The sequence below is a fragment of the Lissotriton helveticus genome, chromosome 1_1 (genome assembly GCF_964261635.1).
Source record: "Lissotriton helveticus chromosome 1_1, aLisHel1.1, whole genome shotgun sequence".
NCBI classification, from domain to species: Eukaryota; Metazoa; Chordata; class Amphibia; order Caudata; family Salamandridae; genus Lissotriton; species Lissotriton helveticus.
In genome coordinates, this window is record NC_136057.1 from 66,598,003 (window position 1) to 66,619,694 (window position 21,692).

The 21,692-nt window shown below is 46.1% G+C and overlaps 1 protein-coding gene across 1 annotated transcript in view; it reads right to left on the reverse strand.

The window, feature by feature from the left end:
- The window catches only part of LOC144826987 (uncharacterized), a 105,819-nt gene that overhangs the window by 12,545 nt on the left and 71,582 nt on the right, over positions 1-21,692 (reverse strand). Inside the window, exon 5 of the mRNA XM_078685488.1 lies at positions 21,431-21,544. Coding sequence (XP_078541614.1) covers positions 21,431-21,544 — 114 coding nt within the window. The remainder of the gene's footprint in view (positions 1-21,430; positions 21,545-21,692) is intronic.

The window sequence follows — 21,692 nt, forward strand, 5'->3', positions numbered from 1 at the left end:
TTAGACAAGCAAATGCTAGCTTTCTAAAAGTAGCATTTGCAAACACAGGATATTAAAATAAACTTTACTAAAAGAAGTATTTTATTATTCTGAGTTCAGGCATACTAAACATTAATTTCTACCATGTTCCCTGAGCCTGCTGGGATTATAGAGTGTAATAATTCCAGCAGCCCATCTGGCCTAAAGGGAACTGGTAGCCTTACAATAGTGAAAAACGAATTTGGCAGTAATTCACATGCCACACACATCAGGGCATGTCCTACCTTACACTTACAATGCACCCTGCCCTCAGTCCTACCATAGGGGTGACTAATATGAAGTTAAGGGAAGGTTTAGGGGCTGGCAAGTGTGTACACTTGCCCAGCCAGCATGACAGTACCAGACTGCACGCAGGTTCTGCAATGGCAGACCCTAGACACATTTTAAGGCTGCTTCTGTGGGTGGCGCAACCAGCGCTGCAGGCCCACTAGCAGGGTTGGCATTCACAAGCCCTGGCACTCCTGGTGCACTTTACTGGGGACTGACAGTAAATCCAATGAACCAATCAGGTATATCAATCACATATACATTTTGCACAGGGAGAGCATATGCACTTTAGCACTGGTTAGCAGTGGTAAAGTGCCCAGAGTCATTAAACCAACAAAAACAGGTCAGAGAGAGTATTGGAGGAAGGCAAAAAGTTTAGGGATGACCCTGCCAAGAGGGCCAGGTCCAACACGTCCCATCTGCTGATACTAAACGAATGGTGGTATGGGGATCGGAGCGATCCGGCCTATGCCCTTGAGCGGTTCTTGATGGACCCAGATATGCTACACACAATCTTATATTCAGCGGCGGCGCGGAAGAAGCTTCCGTAGGTCACACAGGTGGTCTTTTGGGTGTGGCGCAGCGCGCTGCACTGTATGGGTTGGTGGAACAAATTGACGGGGGAGACTCCCCTCTGGCACAATTGGCGGCTGCCGGCGTTGGCATCCCTGAGGGGTTTTAGTGGCTGGGATGCAATAGGCATATCGGCCCTGGGTCATGTAATGAAAGGCACGGTTCTTAAGACATTCCAAGCCCTGAGAGAGGAATATGATATGCCCCCAACACAATTTTTTTTATATCTGCAGCTTAGACACGCCCTGTCTCCCCTCCTGGTTGGTCTAGACTCCCTGCCCGAATTCAGCCCGCTGGAGGCTAAGATCTTCATGGGTGAGTTAGGCACGGAGAAAATTTCCAACATATATCAAACATTAGTCACGCATTGCTCCTCTTCTTTAGACACTCTGAGATCTGCTTGGGAAAGGGATATAGGAGACCTGGAGGAAGAGGACTGGAGGGAAGCCCTGGAGGCCCCGAGGGGGGCAGCGATAGCGGTTCGCCTGCGCTTTATCCAGTTCAAATACTTGCACAGGGCCTATTATACTAGAGCGAGATTGTAGAGGGCGGGCCTGATAGCCTCCCCTGATTGCTTGCGGTGTGGCAGTGCGATTGGAACCTTTGTGCATACGGTGTGGGAATGTGTTAAACTGGCGAGATTCTGGACTGGTGTCTGGGACTGCCCGTCTGAAGTGTTGGGGTGGGACATTCCCCGCTCCCCGAAATTGGGCCTCTTGCATGTTATGGAACAAGTGGGGGGTAACATTTACAAACTACATTTACTACTTTTAGGCCTTACAGTGGCCAAACGTGATATCGCCTGAGCCTGGAAAGACCCAAGGGCTCCCTTGCTAGGGGTATGGAAAAGGGGATTGGACTTCTGTATGGGGCTGGAGCGTCCAGTGTTTATTGCCAGGGGCTGCCCCAAAAAGCATTTTAAAATCTGGAAGAGGTGGGCGGAATATAGGGGGTTGTTGTGGCTGGAACCGCCGGCAAGTCAAGATGGTGATGATGGACAGTCGCTTGTGGACCTGGGGTGAACAGACTCACGCACGAACTTTGTTACTGCATGGTATTATCTATTGGTACACGCTGAGACTGTGAGGGGTTAGGAGTGGGATCCGGGCGGGAGACTCTTGGGATGGGGGTTGGGGGGCAGGGAGTTTAGAGATGGGTGTACTTATTGAATATTGCTTGCATTGCTTGATGATGACGATTACTGTTCGCACACTATCTCTCTGGTGCTCAGGGAGTGGTGCCGTTTTTTTGCAATGCTTCAACACCCAACATAAAACTAATATAATTTGTTTTGAAAAAAAAAAAACCTAAGCAATTAAGTGAGTCATAAAAATGAAATTCATTCCACTTGCACACTTATTGGGTTGGTTGTATTGCACTTGCATTTATTTTATGAACGGGTCATAGTAACCAGACGAGTAGAGTATTTTATTTACTCCTGTACTGTGTCATATGCTCAAGTGACAGTCTGTGTCTCAGATACTACACACCAGTTAATGCTGCATTTCCCCCATTTGAGAGTGCTGCTGTGGACGACAGGAGCAAATTCCGTCTGTTTGTGTGTCCAGACTGGTAGCTACTCGTGTTTCTCTCGTCCTTTTCAGGACATATCCTTTCTAGACTGACACATAAAAAGGCCGATACAAGCAGTGGACACCTAGAACACAACGGTATAATTAGAAGCTCCATGTTACAGGTCGCTTCAGGATGCACAAGGACTGATCCAGGACACCTCTGGATCTTCACATTACAGGGTTGTGTGAGTAGGGAGGTATTAGATGATGTCTTTTCCAGGAAATCCAGATGATTGTCTTGGCATACAGAGGGCTACAGGACATAACAGTCCCAGATTTTCTGAGAAATAACTTTTCAGCTATCACCTTTCCACCAATATGTATACATTAGTTCTTCATACACATGTTTTTCTATTAATATGACATTATTGTCTGCCTGTTTAGTAGGTACGATTATTACTAATGCTAAAGGACAGAATATATACCTATATTCTGTCCTTTATCATTGGTAATAATTTGTGCAGGATTTATTGCTGCTATTGAGTTCTTTATGTATTTAGTTCTCACAATATATTTTCACGTGTACAAGGGGAACTTTCTCACATATGGCATGGGAAAGGAACACTTGTGTTTCTCACACCTTTTCTGCTTATTACCAGTATCAAAATCCTTGCCTCACACTTGCTCAGGAAGAGCATCTTTGTACCACAGGGAGCCTCACACTGCGTTTAATGGAGTACAGCACAAGGCTCTCACATGCTGTAGTGAGAGATGCCCCCATTAAAAAGGAAGGTATGTGTCTCAATGAAGCAGCAGGACAGTATAAGGATGCCAACAGAAACAAATATTAAGTTGACTATTTTCTTATTATTCATTTTTCTTGTGTTTGCGTTTGCCTACGATGTTGTAATTACTATGATAATCCTTTTGCACATCTTCAAAGCCCGCACAAACCATAAAGAAATGTAACTTAGCTATACAATTGGTTTGTGGCTTTTAGTGTTGTTAACCACATGCTCTGCTTTCACCAGACATCTAGATTTGGGTTCAAAGTGAATACGTTACTTACCTCCAGTAATGGGTTTTCTAGTAGAGACTCTATTTAGTCACCTCCGGAGGGAGGTGTTCAGCTACTGATCCTCAATGTCCAAAGATGATGGTGGAGATTGGGATGCCCGAGGGCAGAACCCTTCCCTGTTGCTGAAACAGTAGGTCCTCCTGGAAGGGCAGCCTAATCAGAGATCAGATGCTCCAGCCCAGGAGTTCTGGATACCACACCTACATGCTCTGTCCTGATCTTGTTGAGAACTCAGGCAGGAGTCGAATGGAATTGGGGGAGGCATAGCGCAGTCTCAAGTTCTACTCGCAGAGGAACGTGCCTCCGGAGACTCCAACCTGCAGAACGGTTGATATTCCACGTTCTTAGAGGTGCCGAAAAAATAAAGCCATGGTTCGTGCAACCGCCAGGTGTAACTGCCACTTGTGATCCACAAGGCACTGACGGCTCATCCGCCCTGGCAGTCAATGATCCTGCCAGGTGGTTCACCACCAACACAATCACTGGAGGCAAGTTTGCAGACGATCTGTCACAGATATTTGATTGCTACAGTCCTTATTTGACTTAAAACCTTTTTTGGGAGTAGACATGTACATGGTACACTGTGAAATACGTTTTGGATTGTGGTAAGGGTTCCTAAGAAATGAATGATTGCTCTGGATCTGCCAGGTGAGGTGGAAGGAACATGCAAGTGGCACCTACATAGGCTCTTCACGTCATTTCTGCTGCAGAACAGCGTCAGTGTATAGCTGGCACCACCTCCCCCCTTGCAAAGTTACTGCTGAATGGGGGGCATATATCATGTGCAGAATGACTCAAATGAATGCTCCATGAAAGTCAGAATGCATTGACTTAGAGTCTCATTATGTGTTTTCCTAACAGCATTGAGATGTCGGAGTACTTGTGAGAATAGTATGTACCATTACTTTATTTGTAAATCTACAGGCTGCCTACGTGGAACACCCAGTGTGCAAAGTTTTCAGTCTATATTGCTGTAGATCACATGCTATACACAGAGAGTAAGGCAGAGCCCTCCATCTGCAGCAACTGATGACCGTTTTGAAGCACCACTAATATAGGCCAACAAAGTGTTTCATAGAAAATAAATAGCAGCACTTATCTGTAGAATGAGAACAAGATGGGCGGTCAACCTCAAATCTGGGGAACCAGGTTCGAGTCTCGGCAATGATGCTGAACATCCTGTGATTCTGGGCAAATCACGTAATCTCCTGTGCCTACAAAAAATGAATGTGTGTCCTCATGTAATGCAACTGGTGCTATATAAAGCGCTCCGATACCCGAACCCTTCGGGTCAAGTTTGCGCTATATAAAACTTTGTAAAAAATAAAACAAGCATTTGCAATGCAATAGGTCTCGCATTTGCGAGAGTTTAAGCTATTAGCATTGTAAATGACAATGCCTTTTATTTGTGTTTTAAAAACCAAAACCGAAATAAAAGACATTATCATGTACAATGCAAATACATCAAACCCGCGTAAATGCAAGACCGATTGCATTGTAAATGCTTGTTAGTCATCCCCGTGTGTTTAAACTGTCTTAATGTACATTAAGTCAAAGACATTATTAACGTTTTTGTACCAAAAAGTATATTTTTCCTGTGATGCATTAAAAGTAAAAAAAAAAGTTTATATACCTGTCCTAAGTATGTCTGCTTACCAGGAAACACCTAACTTGTTCTACTGAAATTAAATGTGATAGTTAATATTTCCCCCAAAAATAAAACAATCTTCAAATATTTGGCTGACTAAAATGTTTGGTTGGCTTTTTTTCTTCTTTTTATTTTTGCGGCATATGCTTGCAATTTAAAAATAAAATAAATATCAACCATAGCACTAGATTGCCAGTGTTGGATCTACTGGCTTAGCCAATAGTTCTTCTCCAGACAAGATCACAACTTTTTTCATGGGGTAGAGCCAGAACGATACCCGGCATGGTGACGGACGTGGACCTCTGCCCTGAGTGGCCCAGCTGCATGGAAATCTGTTAGGAGCTATGGGTTTTTAAATCGGGATTCTTTTTAATGACATGTTCCGTCGGCACTCTTCCTTGTGCATGACGGCTACCTCCTAATCTTCATTACCTGTGTGTTTTCGTGCCTCAGAGACCGCTATAGAGAGGAGGAAGCGTGATAAGCAGTGCTTAACTTTTGCCGGTGGTTGCACAGCCCTGGAATTTATTTTTCACAATCTGGTTTTGAAACAGTGGTAAATCGAGAATGCAGGGATGAAAACAGATCCGTAAGAGTGAGATGAACAGAAAGTGTGGAGAGCTTGAAGAAAGAGGCATATGGTGGAAGACAAGTCAGCCGCAGCATTGCAGCGCCGGGATTCGGTAGCAGGGCGACAAATTCAGTAGCAAGAATTTGGACCACTGCACTTTTTTTTCGAAAATATGCACTGAGGGAACGAGGGTACAGGTACGAGCTCAGAATGGAGGGAGGGAACAAAGGCTTTAATGAGAACATGGGAGTTAACCCCCAAGAGGCGGCAAAGTAAAAGGGGGCAATCGGAAAGGGCGAAGTGATGTTTTTTAAGATGAGTCAGTACAGGACGGTACAAAGTGACAAGTGGCCAGTCCCTTATGCGGCTACAGCGAAGGTCTGGGTGTAATCAGAGTGGAAGGATACAATCCCAGCAGGGCCGACTGAGCAATTTATCCTTCTGATATCAATGAAGTGAGCACCACTGACTAGTGATCTTTGAACTAGAGAGTGCAGCGCTTAGACGCTAGTGACCGTCTTATTGCTATGAAAGAACTAGTGATCGAGGAGGAAGTTGTGTCGAACCCTGAGGTTAAAGGAAGCCGGGGCAAGGATCATTGCACCCCCAGATTGACCGACAGGAAGAGGGACGGCGCCTTCGGGCACCACTTCAAGCCTGGGAACTTCCTATACCGTGAGTAAACCCATAGTAACAGGGTTTTGGAGGTCACAGCACTTTTCCTTGAATAAGTATTCCTCACGCTGGGAAATACAGCAGTAAGCCAGACCGAGGTGTGAGTAAGACAGTACTACTCATGCGCATGCTGTGTGTGTTGTGCCCCATAGCGAAAACCAATGGAAACATCTTCCAATTATCCCTATATGAGCGCAGATAGCGTGGGTGCTTTATCGTAAGTTGCTACAGCACATTTTAATGTAATTTTTGGCAATCTGGTTCCACTAAAATAGAAAGAGTCTTTCCTTTGGCCCCCCTTTATCGGAGCAGGCAGATCGTCCCGGCGTTTGGCGGTTTGGACGAATGAGGAGTTTCCACATTTTGTGTCTTTTTTTGCTGGAACTTGGAAGCATAGGAAGTAAAATGCGGGCCTGGAGTCCAGGGTCCTAGCTTGACAACAGATATGGATCTTTTCCTGAGGGAAGAATGCTCGAGTCCTACGGATGGCTCAGTGAGCTATGCACATTGATTTATAGTGGTTTGCCTGGCCACTGGGATCCAGTGTAGGGGGAGCAGGCGTGACGAGGCTCCTAAGTGGAAGATTATGCAGCTGTCTGAAAGTTGCATTCTGGATTCAGTGTGGTTTCCAAAGGGTTAGTTGGGGTGCTATGGGCTATCCAGTGGGTGGGCAAGATGACGGGTACTAGCGTGATGGTAGATGGGAGCTTCTGTGGGAACCTGAGGTACGGGAGAGTCTGACAGAGACGTGGTTCCTTCAGTGTAATAACAAGTACTTCCCTATAAATCACGCGACTGGTTAGAAAACAAGCATGTGGGTCGTGTTGAGAAGCTTGGAGCACTCAGGGTGGTGATGAGTGTTCCTTAGAGGCAGGACCAGCAGACGGGTTTAGCCAAAGGGGGTAAGGAAAGTGAAAGCGAAAGCACGCGACCTCACAGGAACACACACGCAGTCCTTACGCACTGGGCATGCGTGCGGCCAACTTTGCCTGGGGCATGGAGCGCACGGCAGTGTCCGGGGTTCCCGGGAGCTGAGGGAGCCCTCCGTGTTGTAGCCCATGTGATGGAGGCATGAAGCCCTCTCGCAGAGAGCGTGTGCCAGGTGATGTGGCAGAGTGACTAAGCGTGTAGCGGAAAGAGCCCGGTGAGTGGGGGAGTGGGTGTGTGTGCACGTGTGTGTGTGTGCACGTGTGTGTGTGTGCACGTGTGTGTGTGTGTGTGCGTGTGCGTGTGTGTGAGCGCATGTGTGTCTGTGTGTGCGCGCGTGTGTGTGTGTGCATGTGTCTGTGTGTGCGTGTGTCTGTCTGCGTGTGTCTGTCTGTGTGTGTGTTCGCGTGTGTCTGTGTGCGTGCGCGTCCTGATCCATTGTGAGTGTGAACAGCATGCCGGACTCGGAGCGCGTGTTCACGCGCGCGACCTGATCCGATTCCGGCATGCTGCGTGTGCCCATCTCCTGTCTCCTGGGCCGGTGACTATAGGTCTCGCAGGCGAGACAGCGCTTTCGCGCTGTAATCGCCAGGTGCGAGACCTAAAAATAAAAAGATATCTCCCAGATAGCCCTTTATCCATGCAAAACAGATCTGTATTGAAGAATATCCCAATGTGAAATCCCAGACTTGGAGATCATTTTACCCACACATGTTGGAGAAAAAAATGCCACAACTGATTCATCTTTCATATCGATCTCATCCTGACAATGTAATAAATGAAAGCTTTTTCAAGAGAATACAACTTTGGGAAAAAAGTAGAGTGTAGGCTATTCCATTGCCTGATTAATATGGAATTGGAAAATTACTTCTGGGAGGAAAGTTGGGTACATACACAAACCATCTTTGTTCATGTACCTGCATATGTGGTTCTTCAACAGAAGGATGTCAAAGGTCATTCATCCTGTGCAAGAAAATGACAGACAACTGAAAGACATCGTTCCACATTAGAGCTTGTAAGGTACTAGCATGTAATGGATCACAGGAAGGCACCAGTGCTTAATACTTAACACCAGCACTAATTTATGACAGTAGGGGCAGACAGCACCCTGGGGGAGAGGCAGCCCCCCCAGCTCCTGGGGGAGAGGCAGATCCTCACGCCCCGGGGCGAGGTGGACCCCCCACACCCCAGAGGGAGACACCCCCACTCCCCTGAGAAGAGGCAGACCTCACGCCCCCAGGGGAGAGGCAGACCCCCATGCCCCCAGGGGAGAGGCCCCCGTGGAAGAGGCAGAACCCACACCCCCAGGGAAGAGGCAGACCCTCACACCCCCGGGGGAGAGGCAGACCCCACACCCCCAGGGAAGAAGCAGACCCTCAGACCCCCGGGGCGAGGAAGACTCCCACACTCCCGGGGGAGAGGCAGACCCCACACCCCCAGGGAAGAAGCAGACCCTCAGACCCCCGGGGCGAGGAAGACTCCCACACTCCCGGGGGAGAGGCAGATCCCCACAACCTCTTGGGAGAGGCAGACCCGAATCGTCCTGACTAAAACAAACATAATTATAGGGGGACACTAGAACATGATTGTGGATCAATGGATGGATCGATCAGTTAAATTTGACCTGAGGCACCCAAGAGATAGGTATTCTGAAGAATATGATTTCAGATCATGGTCTAATGGACCCCTGGAGACTAGTACACTGGGTAGAAAGGAACTACACCTACTTTACTTGCATGCACAAGTGACAATAGCGTACTGATTAACTTATTAATGGCAGTGCAAAATCTGAGAAGAATGTATATGAACACCTATAATGACAGACTCCCTGAAAATCATAAAATACCCAAGTTATTTCTTGCTACCTATTTGAGTGGCGAGATCTCAGTCACCTCAATGCAGATTTTAGGCGCCTCAGTGAGGGGGGTGCCTCGTGTGAGGACCGTGAGGATTTTTTCAGAAGGTCCTCCTCAGGGCTGGACGATTCTGTGTAGGACTTTCATGAATGCCATAGTGAGTCTTAAGCTGGTGTCCCGATCCTGAGAGCGTGGACCTTCGTAAGTTTTTTACTTCTTCTTTGCTATTTTGGGGTGAACACTCTTCGTGTCAATCTTGGTGAATGTTCTATCGTCCTTCTGCGATGTCCTTGCGCTTCTGGTTAGCCCAGCCCTGAGGAAGACTTTCTGAAAATCCTCACGGTCCCCACACCAAGGTCAAAACGCGTTGTCACCTCCTCACTGAGGCCAAGGGCTTCCCTGTTTGAATCCACACAGATCTTGAAAGACATCTAATCTAGGCTGGATTTAGACACCCCTGATATGGACTTTGACAGGCTCTACCTGACCTCACCACTTTGGACCTAGGAATGATTACAGTATGGAGGACATATAAATTAATAAAACCCAATACTTTGTAAATACGGAAGGGCCTTGAAAGGTAATGTATGTTATGTGTAGATGTCATTGTATATAAGGTTTCATGTATATTGTCTGGAAAAAGTCTTCACTATGTTTGGATAATTTTATTTATGTCACTAAAAAGAAAACTAAAAGAAGAAGAATCAAACAAATATATTTCTTTTGAGAAAATGAATTATGCGTTTTGGTTCTGTATGATGGCATATTTTGAGATAGCATTGCATCATTATTTTGACATTTTTACACACAGTAAGACGGAGGAAAGATTTCACCTCATCAGTCAACCTTTGTGAAGGGGCTTCCACTCCACAGGGATACGTGCTGCCACATTAGAAGCTCACCTGGACATGGCCGGGAGCAGCAGGGGTCCCTTAAAACCCTGGCAGTATTGTGCAGAGTTAAGCAGTTTACCCATGCCACTTTCCTCTGACCCCCTCCCTACCATCCCTCTCTCCTCCCCTAACCCCGGATCCCTCTCTCACTTTGCAGGACATTTTCTTTCCCCTATTTACAACTTCTGAACTCTCCCCATTCAACCTCTTACTCCACCTTTAATCACCTCTTGCCATCCTGTCTTTTTGCTGCCCTCATCTCTAACAGTCTCTCGCATTTATCCCATGGCCTCTCTGGCCCAGTCACCTCCCATTCCCCTCAGCACTTGTCATTCACCTCAAGTCTCTCCATTCAAATGTTTGTCTATTTGTATCTTACACCTCTCCAGTCTCCCTATTCATCTTTTCCATCTCCCCTTTGTTCTTCCATACCTTCTTGAAACAACGTCCCTTTCCCCTGTTACATCAGCACCAGTGCCTAATTTGAGTGGGTGGTTTCCGGTGCTCCGCACTGGCACCTAATTGTGCAAACTGGCAATATGACAGTCTTCCAAATGGTGGCTCTGTCTGGGTAATTTAGAGATGATCAGAATAACAGCTGTTTAATAATTCAATATACATTAAAAACGATAAACTCCTGACACCTATGCCATTCTTATAGCTTTGGGGGCTTGAAATAGTCTGAATAGTGAAACTTGTACAAGTCGTATGATTGGTAGTTGCATAGGTATTGTCATTGGCCGCACAGGTAAGGCAATGGGTGGGTGGTTAAAGTTGCAGTGGCCTACTGGTGAGGGCCCTGGCACATGTGTTATTACAAATTAATCACTGCTCAGCACCCACCCCAGTACTCCCTCTCTTCCCCTATGGCTGCTGTCCCTCACCCATGTCGCATCAAATTATCTTTTAAGGTCACAGATCATCTCTCAGCTATCTTCTCTCACAGTTTAACAGTAGCCCTCACCTTTGGCTCACACTCAATTCTTGTGTGTCTGCACTTCCCTTCGGCACTTCACATTTCTCCTAATTTCTGACCTCTTCAATCAAATTCTCTCACTCCCTTGCTGTCCTCTCATATCCTCTCCTCACCGAGCATGTGGGTCGGACCCGTATGCTCCTCTCGGCCAGTGCCACTATGCTTATTGTTCCCTAATTCAGGAACCCTCCTTTGCTTCTATCCATCAAGAATCTATTATCCTTTAGGAAGATATAAAAACCTGGCTCTATGCTCTGTAGGTTACCCCATTTGTCTGGTTCTACTTCCCCTTCTGTGTGTTTCTCATTTGCCTTCCGGCAGCAGATGGTCATTAGCCCCAGCACACTTTTTGGTAACAGTAGGGCACTACAAATGTAAATAATAATAATAGGCAGAAGCAGTGGAGGCACTAGACCTGAACCTCGGGAGGGAAGGGGGGGTTGGAGGCGGTCGCTACAGTCCCAGCCAGGGCGGCCCTAGCACTGGTGGCACATGGTGCAACAGTCTTTTTTGGTTCCCCCCCCCCTGTTTCCTCCTCCTCCTCCATGAATTCCCTCACTACCACGTCATCTCTCTATAGCACCTTTCTGACAGACATTTCATTTTTTGATAACACTACTCATAGTTTACACTCAGTTCTGTGATATGCATGGTACAGGCGCATTAACCCTCTGCACTGTGCGGGTGACAAGAGTGCCCATGTGAGTGCACGGTGAGTGATGCAACAGTGTGAGAGTAGGGTAAGAGGAGTGACTGAAGGGTGAATTTGGAAGAAATGCACAGATGCAAGGGGGAGAGTTTATGAAAATTAGCCATCATAATGCAGGGTGAGTGAGGTGAACATAGGAATTTGGGTGTGGATGTAAGTGCGGAGTGGGACAAATGAATGCATGATTAGTGACGGGCTTGTTTGAGTGAGATTGCAGATTGATCCGTGAGGGGGACAGGTGAGTGAAGTGTTACATGAGTGCATGTAGTAGTGTGCTCGTGTGACTGCAGGGTGAGGTATAAGGTGAACAGCGCAAGTACATTGTGATCACAGAGTGCAGGGTGAGATGGTGAATGGTGAGTGCATTGTGATAGCTGTGAGTGCAGGGTGGGCATGAAAGTGAAGGGCGAGAATGAGGAGTGAGTTTTCTGAATGCAGGGTGCATTCCCAGACACTTGAAATAACTCAGCATGTTATTGACGGCGGCATAGGGTTTAAGATACAAGTACTGCTATTATGGCATTAATCAGGGATCGTGGGTGGAGGAAATGAATAATATGCGGATCCTGAAACAAACTTCCAGTCCTATGGTTAGGGTTGCAAGCTCATTATTTTGTTTGCTCAGACGATACAAAATTAAGCAATCACCTAAAGCCGTATTTTCAGCACTTATCTGTGCATACTTAGAACAGCAAATATAAATAGAAAGCACTTTTAATTGTGTTCAAGGGCTGCCTCAATGATCCATGACTGATAATTAAAGAGAACAAAGACAGAAAAGTCATATAACGAATGAATATATACTTTTTTATTGATAACTATTTAGTGTCAAGAGGAGGTCTTTGCAGGCTCTTTAAACAACACACATCTGGCATTTTTCTTTTGGCAACTCTACTTTATATTCTTTTTCATGAAATGCATTCTCACACTACAGCAGTAAAATACAAATGCAAGGAATAGGCAGAGTGGGGGCCAAGGGGTACTGGAACCAGAAACAAAACTAAGCATCAGTAACCTGTTTACAAAGGCATGTAAATATGCAAATGGTCTTTAAAGACCTGTGAAAAACTCAGGCGTGCCGGAGATAAGACTCAAGACACTGCCCAGCCAAGCCCACAGCAGCCCGAGCTGCACTGCAGCAGCCCGGGCTGAGACATACGACGGGGGAGGAGGGGAGCTGAAGCTCTGTAGTCCTATGGGAAGGGCCAGAAGTTACACCGGGAATGCGCGACCACATTTGTATCACTCCACGGCCCCCCAGGGGGTCGCACCCCACGGTTTGAAGACCCCTGACATAAGGTATCCAGGCCAAATTTGCACCCTTTTCTTCCATCATAGGGGTTTTAAAGGTACCCAGGGTTTGTAGATTCCACTCGAGGGGACCCAGAAATTAGTCAAAATATTTTTGGGTGGGGGAAGGGTGAGGACCAGGGAAAAGTGGTGCAGAAGAAAGCGTCTGTTTTCCCCCCAGCAAAAGGGATCAACAAAGGGTTTGTGGAGCTGAAATAATCATCTTCCCGGCTGTCTGGGCCAAGCAGACTTTTGTCAGAAAACGAACATTTTTTTACGCAGTTTTGGAATTTTACTTAGACATAGCCTATTTTTGCTACTTTTTATGCTTTCAACCTCCTTCCAGTTAGTGATAGAAATGGGTATGAAAGCAATAATGGATCCCATAATGCTGTATATTTCTGAAAAGTAGACAAAATTCTGAATTCAGCAAGGGGTCATTTGTGTAGAACCTTCAAGGTTTGTTTATAGAAACTAACAGTCGAATATAGGAACAATTGAAAAAGAGTTGAAAAAAACAGCCATTTGTGCCAACGTTTTCACCTGTAACTTCTTCCAAGTATGACAGATGTTTGAAAGCAATATACCATTACAACCGCTGGACTGTTCTGGTTGTGGGGATATATAGGACTTGAAGGTTCACCAAGAGCCAGAGGAACCCAGAGCAAATAACTGAGCAGCATCTTGCAGTGGTTTTATATTGTGTACCGGGTATATAGCAATTAATTTGGTAAAATATAAAGAGTGAAAAATAGGTATCGAAGAAACCTATGTATTTCCGAAATGGGAACAAAATATAGAGTTTAGAAACATTAGAAATTTGCACATCTCCAAAATTGTGGTTACCCATACTAGCCTGTGAATTATAGGACATTTTTCAAAGAGACTTCTTTTTCAAAAATTGTCTTACACTAGGAAGGTAGAAATGCAAAGAAAGTCAATATATAATAACACTTTAAAACAAATGCACCGAAGCACACCAAATCCCTGTTACTTTTATCCTCAAAAAGTCATGAAATTCAAAAGAACACTTCAAGTTGATAGACTTCTATTTTCAACTTTCCAAAAAGTGAATCATAGTTGTGGACATTTTCAGATCAATTAAGTTTATTCCATTATAGACAAAACAAAAGCAGCCAACACGCATTTCGTCCTCCTGGACTTTCTCATGGCTTATCTCAAAATTCAAAGATGAACAGTCCTTTCTGGTCTAATAAAAATCAAGACTCCAAGCATGAAAGAAGTATGAGTTCTTTTTCCTTTTTAAATAGTTGTACATCTGCCGACCTGAATTTAGTAATACCACGCCATAAGTAACATACTTGGAGTAAGGGAAAAGCAAATTTGGCAGTTAATCAGTCCCAGTTAGTCCGTTGCAAACGGTTTCTTTATGTTCAAGGATGCGATGTTGTAATGTCGTGGAGGCGCTTGAACCATGTTAAGTTAGCTTATTTGGCTCCCTAGAGCAGAGCATTTGCCGTATTCTCGAAATTCCTCGTCAATGTGATTTCATATTGTGGTCTAGACTGCGGATGAAGTTCTAGCAGATTGTTACCTAAGGTGGGTGGGTAATATGGCACCACAAGAGCACCCTTGTACCTTGACATGTTATAAATTGAATGTTCTAATAAAATAAATACTGACTCAGATGTGCAGATTTGAGAGCATATCCACCGATTGCATTCCTGTAGGTATTAACATTTGCTCTACAATTCTGAGTTCCCCTAAGTCTCCGGATAAAAAATGGTCCTTCACTTGTGTGGGTAGGTGTAGTATTCTGATGTTATAGTTTCTCTCCTATGTTATCCTGTTCCTAGCTGCTCAGCCTGTGTGAGTGCTCTAAGTGGAATTTTGGTGAATGGGCTATGACTGGAAAGACTGTGTGACTGGATGAGTGAAGACAGTTGGTGGATGGGGCTGAGCATCTAGCAGGCTGCTCCAGGTGGGGCTTTTAATGATGACCTACAGGCTGTCCTACAGGAATTATATACCTGTTTATAAGGACTTACCGAAGATCTATATTACCTGTCTACTTATCTGAATAAACCTGCATGAACCTCATCTTACAAGCGTGGTCTTGATTACTACATTCATTTTGGCGATGAGTTGAAGTCGTCCCCACGCTCTTCAGTTGGTACAAGTGTACTTCAAAGTCATCAAGATGCCTTCTACAACATGTTGGGAAGAAGCTACAACAGGGAGAAGACAACAGGAACAAAAACGCAAAAAGCAGGAGTCACAAGATGAAACAAAGAAACTTAAGGAGTCACAAAGGGAATGTAAAGAGCACGCAAAGAAGCCCCATTAGTGTACATCAGATCGGTCGGCCCCAACTCAAGCGTGCTGTACTCTGTGGCCACATCAACAAGATCTGTGTTTTCAAGTAAAGTATGCCTCCACACTTATTTTATGGACACTGCACATATTGACAGACAAAGCGAACAGCTTGACAACATGTGTGTGCTGGGAATGTGGTGTCTATAAGTTGATCTGTTTTTCTGCACTGTAGCAGAAATGGAGAGCTGTTGCGCTGGAGGTTCACCATGGAAACAGCTTGAGCCGGTTCAAGATGTTTGTGACTGGAGCAAGTGGTGGGGAAAATAGTTTGGAGACACTTTTGAGTTGTCACGTCGTATAGCTTGTCTGCCACTACGGGACTTTGCAGTCAGTGGAGGTGAGTTTTTCACTCAACGGTGACATTTGTTTCGACATGCTCTAGTTTTGTTTAGCACTCTGCATTCAAAACGCCAACCACGTCTTCATCGGTGGTGCGGCGTTGGTTGCCACGAGTGGGGGTCTGTATTACCAGATCTTCTCATTGTTCCTCAGATCTATTTGCTTCGGTTTCCTGCAGTGCTAGAGAGTCATCCCATGATCTCTGTGATCGGATGGATCATCTTACAGATTTGATTTGATTGATTTGATTTTGATTTTTGAAAAGCGCGCGATTGCCCGTGGGCGTCTTGGCGCTGGATCTGTTTCAGGAGACACATGGTCCAATTTGCTCAGGTCTATCTTGCTATGAACAGCCAGGTTTTTACTTCCTTCCGGAAGGTGAGCAGAGAGGTGCTATTTTTAATAGTGACTGGGAGTAGGTTCCAAGTCCTGGCCGTGTGCAGTATGAAACTTCCTCCCCACCTAGCCTGTCTAAACCATGGGACCTCGAGCAGTCAGTTGAGACTGGCTAGATCTGAGGGTTCTGGATGGTTCATAGGGTTTGAGCCGTGTTCTAAGGAACAAAGGGCCAGAGCCATGAAGGGCCTTATAGTCCAGGCAAAGTGATTTAAACACCACTCTTTTGGGAATCGGGAGCCAGTGGAGGTGCTCCAGTCTGTGGGCTATTGGATTGTGCTTGGGGACGTCCAACACCAATCTGGCTGCTGCGTTCTGTAAACATTGGAGTTTAGCCATGATTTGGACCTGGGCCCCAGCATACAGCGCATTTCCGTAATCTAGCCTTGATAATGCCAGTGCTGTTACAACCGTTTTCTTGGTGTCCAGCAGGATATAGGGTAGGAGCTTCCTTATCATTTTCAGAATATACCATACCACCGATGTTAGTTTGCTGGCCTGAGCATCAAAGGAAAGCTTACTATCCAAAGTAGCACCTAGGTTCCTTACCTTCCGAACTGGAGAAGGGCAATTGCCCAGGCTATCTGGCCACCATTCCGATGTCCATACATTGGCGTCAGATCCAAGCAGCATTACTTCGCTTTTCTCTCCATTCAGTTTTAAGCAGTTACTCTGCATCCACTGCTTGATTTGTAACATACAGGACTTTCATTTTTTTACGGTTTGGTCAACATCGCTGGCTATGGACACAACTATTTGTGTGTCGTCGGCATAGGAGACAGCCACAAACCCACTTTCCCTTATGATCGCCAGAGGCCAGTGGATGCTGTTTTGGACACTGATGGTGAGTGGCAGTTTGTTTTTTCCATTGGATTACCATCCGGTAACAGAATCGGTTTGTCTTGTTGCCGTTTTGCACTTGACATAAAGAAAGAGTAACAGGAAGATATTTTCCTATTCGAAATGTGCAGAACACGATTGAGAGGCTTATCGGAGCGGTGGTGACTTTACAACATGAACAGTGACTAATTTTTTCGTGGAGGTTGCACACTTCTTTAATGTTGTTTGCTCAAGTGCTGCATGTTTTTCCTTGTTGCAAGGTTTTGTCCTTGTTATTTCAAATGCTATGTGCGAGGAGGGCCAAGGGCTCCTGGCCGTCTGATGCACTGAAGGGGTAAAAGAATAGGTTACGAACCCTGTAAGCATCTGTTCCTGGCATGTAGTGCTGTTGATTCACATGCTTTGCATATTGCTGCCATCTAGTGTTGGGTCTGGATGTGTGCAAGTTGTTTTTCTTTGAAGAAGTCTTTTGAGTCACGAGGTAGAGTGACACCTCCTCTTCGTGATAATGCAGAGGGCATCCACTCAATTGTTAGATTGTTTTCTTTCCGCCGTCTGGTTTGCACATGTGAGCCTGCACTCCGGTTCAGCGTCGTCACAGTTCTCTTTTTGGCTTGAACAACACTATTCCCCTTGTCGTCATTGTTTAGATGACATTTTCCATTATGCGTATTGAGTTATAGCTAGATCACACATCAATTTGATTTGCTTAGGTCACAGTCCCCCAGAGGGCCTCGCCCAACGGGCTCTGCTTCGGTCTCCATCAATTGCTCAGAGAATGCCTGGCTGGAGATGGAACGACGCCCTTCTGTTTCTGCCCTCGCTGCCACACAAAGAATCCTCTACACCATATTTGTAACCTGTGTTTGTCCCCAGAAGACAGAGAAGCAGATGAAATGAAATGAAATGAAATAGGGATTTATAAAGCGCATGGCAGCCCTTGAGCGTCCCAGCGCTAATGACAAGGTAGTGGCAGAGGAGGAAAGATCAGGGAAAGAGACAAGTTTTCAGACCCTTGCGGAACGTGAGATGGTTGGGTTCTGCTCGCAGGGTAAGGGGGAGAGAGTTCCACAGTTTGGGAGCGATGAAGGAGAAAAGACGACCTCCCGAGCGGGCCTTTTTGATCCTAGGTACATGTGCCAGATGGAGATGAGCGGAGCGCAGGTTTCTTTTAGTAACATGATGTCTGATGAAATGTTTGAGAATGGGTGGGCCGTTGTTGTGGAGGATTTTATGGGTCAGACAGAGCGTTTTGAAGTTTACCCGCTCCTGCACCGGGAGCCAGTGGAGAAGCCTTAGGGCTGGTTTTGCCGAGCTCCTACGGGTGATGCCTGTTAGCAGCCTGGCTGCCGAATTCTGTACGCCCTGAAGTTTGGCAATTACTTTCTTTGGGGCGCCGAGATACAGGGCATTGCCGTAGTGGGGTCTGGATATTAAAAGACTCTGGATGATGAGTTTCCTAGTGTCTTGAGGAAGCAAAGGCAGGATTTTGCGAGTAGTCCTGAGGATACCGTAGCATGCTCTGTCAGATTTCCTAGCTTGGGTTGTGAACGAGAGGTCCTGGTCTAGCCATAAGCCCAGACTTTTAATAGAAGACTTAGGGGTCGGAGCTCGACCCATACAGGAAGGCCACAGAGAGTTTGGATTAAAGTGGGCTGGGTTATCTAGTACCATGATCTCCGTTTTCTCGCCGTTAAGCCTAAGGTGGGATCGGTCCATCCAGCGTGAGATGTCGCAAAGGCATGAATAGAGATTGTCGGGGGAGAGGTCAGGTTGGTTTAGAGATACTACAAGCTGCATGTCGTCCGCATACGTCATTAGCTTGAGTCCATGAGGAGACACAATTTCCTGGAGGGGTGACATGTAAGCATTAAAAAGGGTAGGGCTCAAAGAGGAGCTCTGGGGAACGCCACAGGGTAAGGGAGTGGAGTGAGATTTAGAGGATCCCTCCCAAATTTGGAAGGATTGGTTGTGGAGGAAGGATTCCAACCAGGCTAGAGCCGGCCCTGAGATACCTAATGCCCTTAGCCAATGGATCAGGATGTGATGGTTCACGGTGTCGAACGCCGTGCTTAGATCCAGGAGGATCACTGCCACTGACCCTCCTGAGTCCAACATTTTGCGCGTTTCTTCCACGACAGCCATTATGGCTGTCTCCGTGCCCCGACCTGGGCGAAAGCCCGTTTGGGAAGGGTGGAGGAGGTTGTTATTTTCAAGATAGATTGAGAGCTGCTTATTGACAAATTTTTCAGCCGTTTTACTCACTATGGGCAAAAGGGAGATGGGGCGGTAATTACCCAGAACTGTTGGGTCGAGATGTGGCTTTTTCAAAAAGGGCTTCACAATGGAATTTTTCCATCCTGGGGGCACAATGCCTTGAGTAAGGGAAGTGTTTCTAAGTTGGACCAAAGGTGGGAGAATAGTCGGTGTGACTGATTTAAGAATATGAGGGGGGGGGGGGCTGGGTCACGTGGGGAACCACTTTTGATGGATGAAAAAATAGGGAGAAGGTTCTCTTCTGTGGCGGGGGAGAAGGCGTTCAGACCGGAGCCGGGTTGTAACTGGGTGAGGGGCAAAGGATCAGGGAAAGTATCGTCTGTGAGGGGAGGAAGAGATTTTAAATATATTGTGAATTTTTACGTTGAAGAATTCAGCGAATTCATTACAATGATCTTTAAGCGGGTCATCAGGTAGGGCAGGGTCTGGTGTCTTTAAAAGTTCATTGATTATGCGAAACGTTTCCTTGGCTGGGTTGGAGGAGGTTCTAATTTTTTCCTCGAAGAAAGCTGCTAGAGCAGATTTAAGAGCTTTTTTATAGATAAGGATTGCGCATCTATAGTCTTTCTTTTTTTGGGGTGGGTTCTTTCCTCCAAGCTCTTTCATGTTTTTTACATAGTTTTTTTTCTAAGCGGAGCTCCTGGTTGAACCATGGGGATCGCGGCTTACCCCATGCGATGTGGACTGGGGTCTTGGGAAGGGTTAAGTTGAGGGAATTTTCAATCCCCATTTTATGAGTGGGTCGGTTACTAAGGAGGTGGAGTTGGTAGGCTGCGAGATCAAGTAGTAATTCTAAAGCTCCTTTATCATTGGGTTTGTCGAAATGAAGGTTTAAGTCACCCAGTATGATGAAGTTGGAAGAAGTACTGGCTAATGCGAGAGCGGCTTCCAGAAGAGAGCTTGAAAAGCGCCCTTGGGGGCCCTGGGGTCTATATACCAGGAGGCCTGAGAGGGATTTCGGAGGGGACATTTGGATCGAGAACAGAGCATTTTCACAATCCAAAATGGGGCTATCGGTGATGCGACAGGAGAGGTGGTTTTGATATATCAAAGCGATTCCACCACCCTTCCCTGCTGGTCTGTCAAGGCGCTGTATTGAATAATCCAGGGGCAGAGCTTGCGCAATATCTGGTTTACAATCAGCTGTTAGCCATGTCTCTGAGAAACATGACCTCTAGGCGGAGGTCTTGTAACAGCATATTTATTTCTAAAGCGTGTTTGGGCAGCGAACGGCAGTTAAGTAGGGCCATGTTGACTGGGGCCCATGTGGGAAGGCGGTAATCGGGTCCCTGAAGTTGGAAGGGACATGATGGACAATGTGTGAGCGGATTCATCACTGTGAGTGTATGGGAGCAACTCGGCTGGGGGGTCTGTCTAAGTCGGACTAGAGCCTCCCTTGCGTATACAGCTGAGTGTGCGGCACTGGCACAGATAGTGCTGGGTCCTGGGCCCGGTCTGGCGCGGACGGGCGCAGACGGACTTGCCTCTGGCGCGCCTCCAGCGTGCCATCGGCGCGCCCGCTGCGCTCGTCCGCTGCACGGTCGGAAGGGGTGTTGCATTTTATAGGTTGAGTGGGCTGGCAAGAGACTAGCATGCCGACCTCCCTCACCCCAAATGGCGCCCGCGATGTATTCTCGCGTCCAGGAGCCCCAAATCGGCAGCATGGATGAGCCTGTCCCTACAAGAATAGGAGCAGTGTGTAATAATAAAATAATAGATCGTTTTTAAAAAATTACGATTTCTTTTTTAAAAAGTCCGTTTTTAGGGGCAGGTGGTGCAGACACATAAATGTAATTCTTTATGGGAGCACACAGGACAGTAGAGATAAAATAATAGCCTAAGTCCCCATCTTTCCACCTCAGGGACTACTACCTTAGATTGCGACGCCTGCCACTCGTTCTACAAACACACATGCTTTGAACATATATACACAGTTTATAAGCATTTTTACTCCCAATAAGTCCACCCAAGCTCTTCGGATGGAGCCCTATAAACAGCTAAATTAATTCAAATGAACTAGAATTAGAATACATTCTCATCAAAGAAGCCATTTAAACTAAGTGCACTTTAAACAGCATAAATGCAAGATGACCTACGGCTATATCAGGACACCGAGCACGGTCAGTTATCACAGGATGAGCTCCAATTTGTGTTTAAAATCCCTGGGTGTGGAGGAAGAACTTTCCTTCAATATACATAGGATGCAGGAACAACATGGATCTTACCAAAGGCACTGCTTGTAATCGTCTCACTGTCGCAACAAAACTTGAAATCTTGCAAGGGGACCACGCCTCTTTCGTCGAACGCTGGCACCATTTCTGTTTTTACCTTCATAAAGCCTGAAGCACAAAATAAAAAACCATAAATCAAATGTTTGTAATTGTACATCGGTAGGTTAGTTACGGTAAGTAAGTATTTTTGTGCAAGTAGGTTAGCAAGGGCATGGCATGTAGTGTTGTAGGTGTAAAGGGAGGATAGTTTGGTATG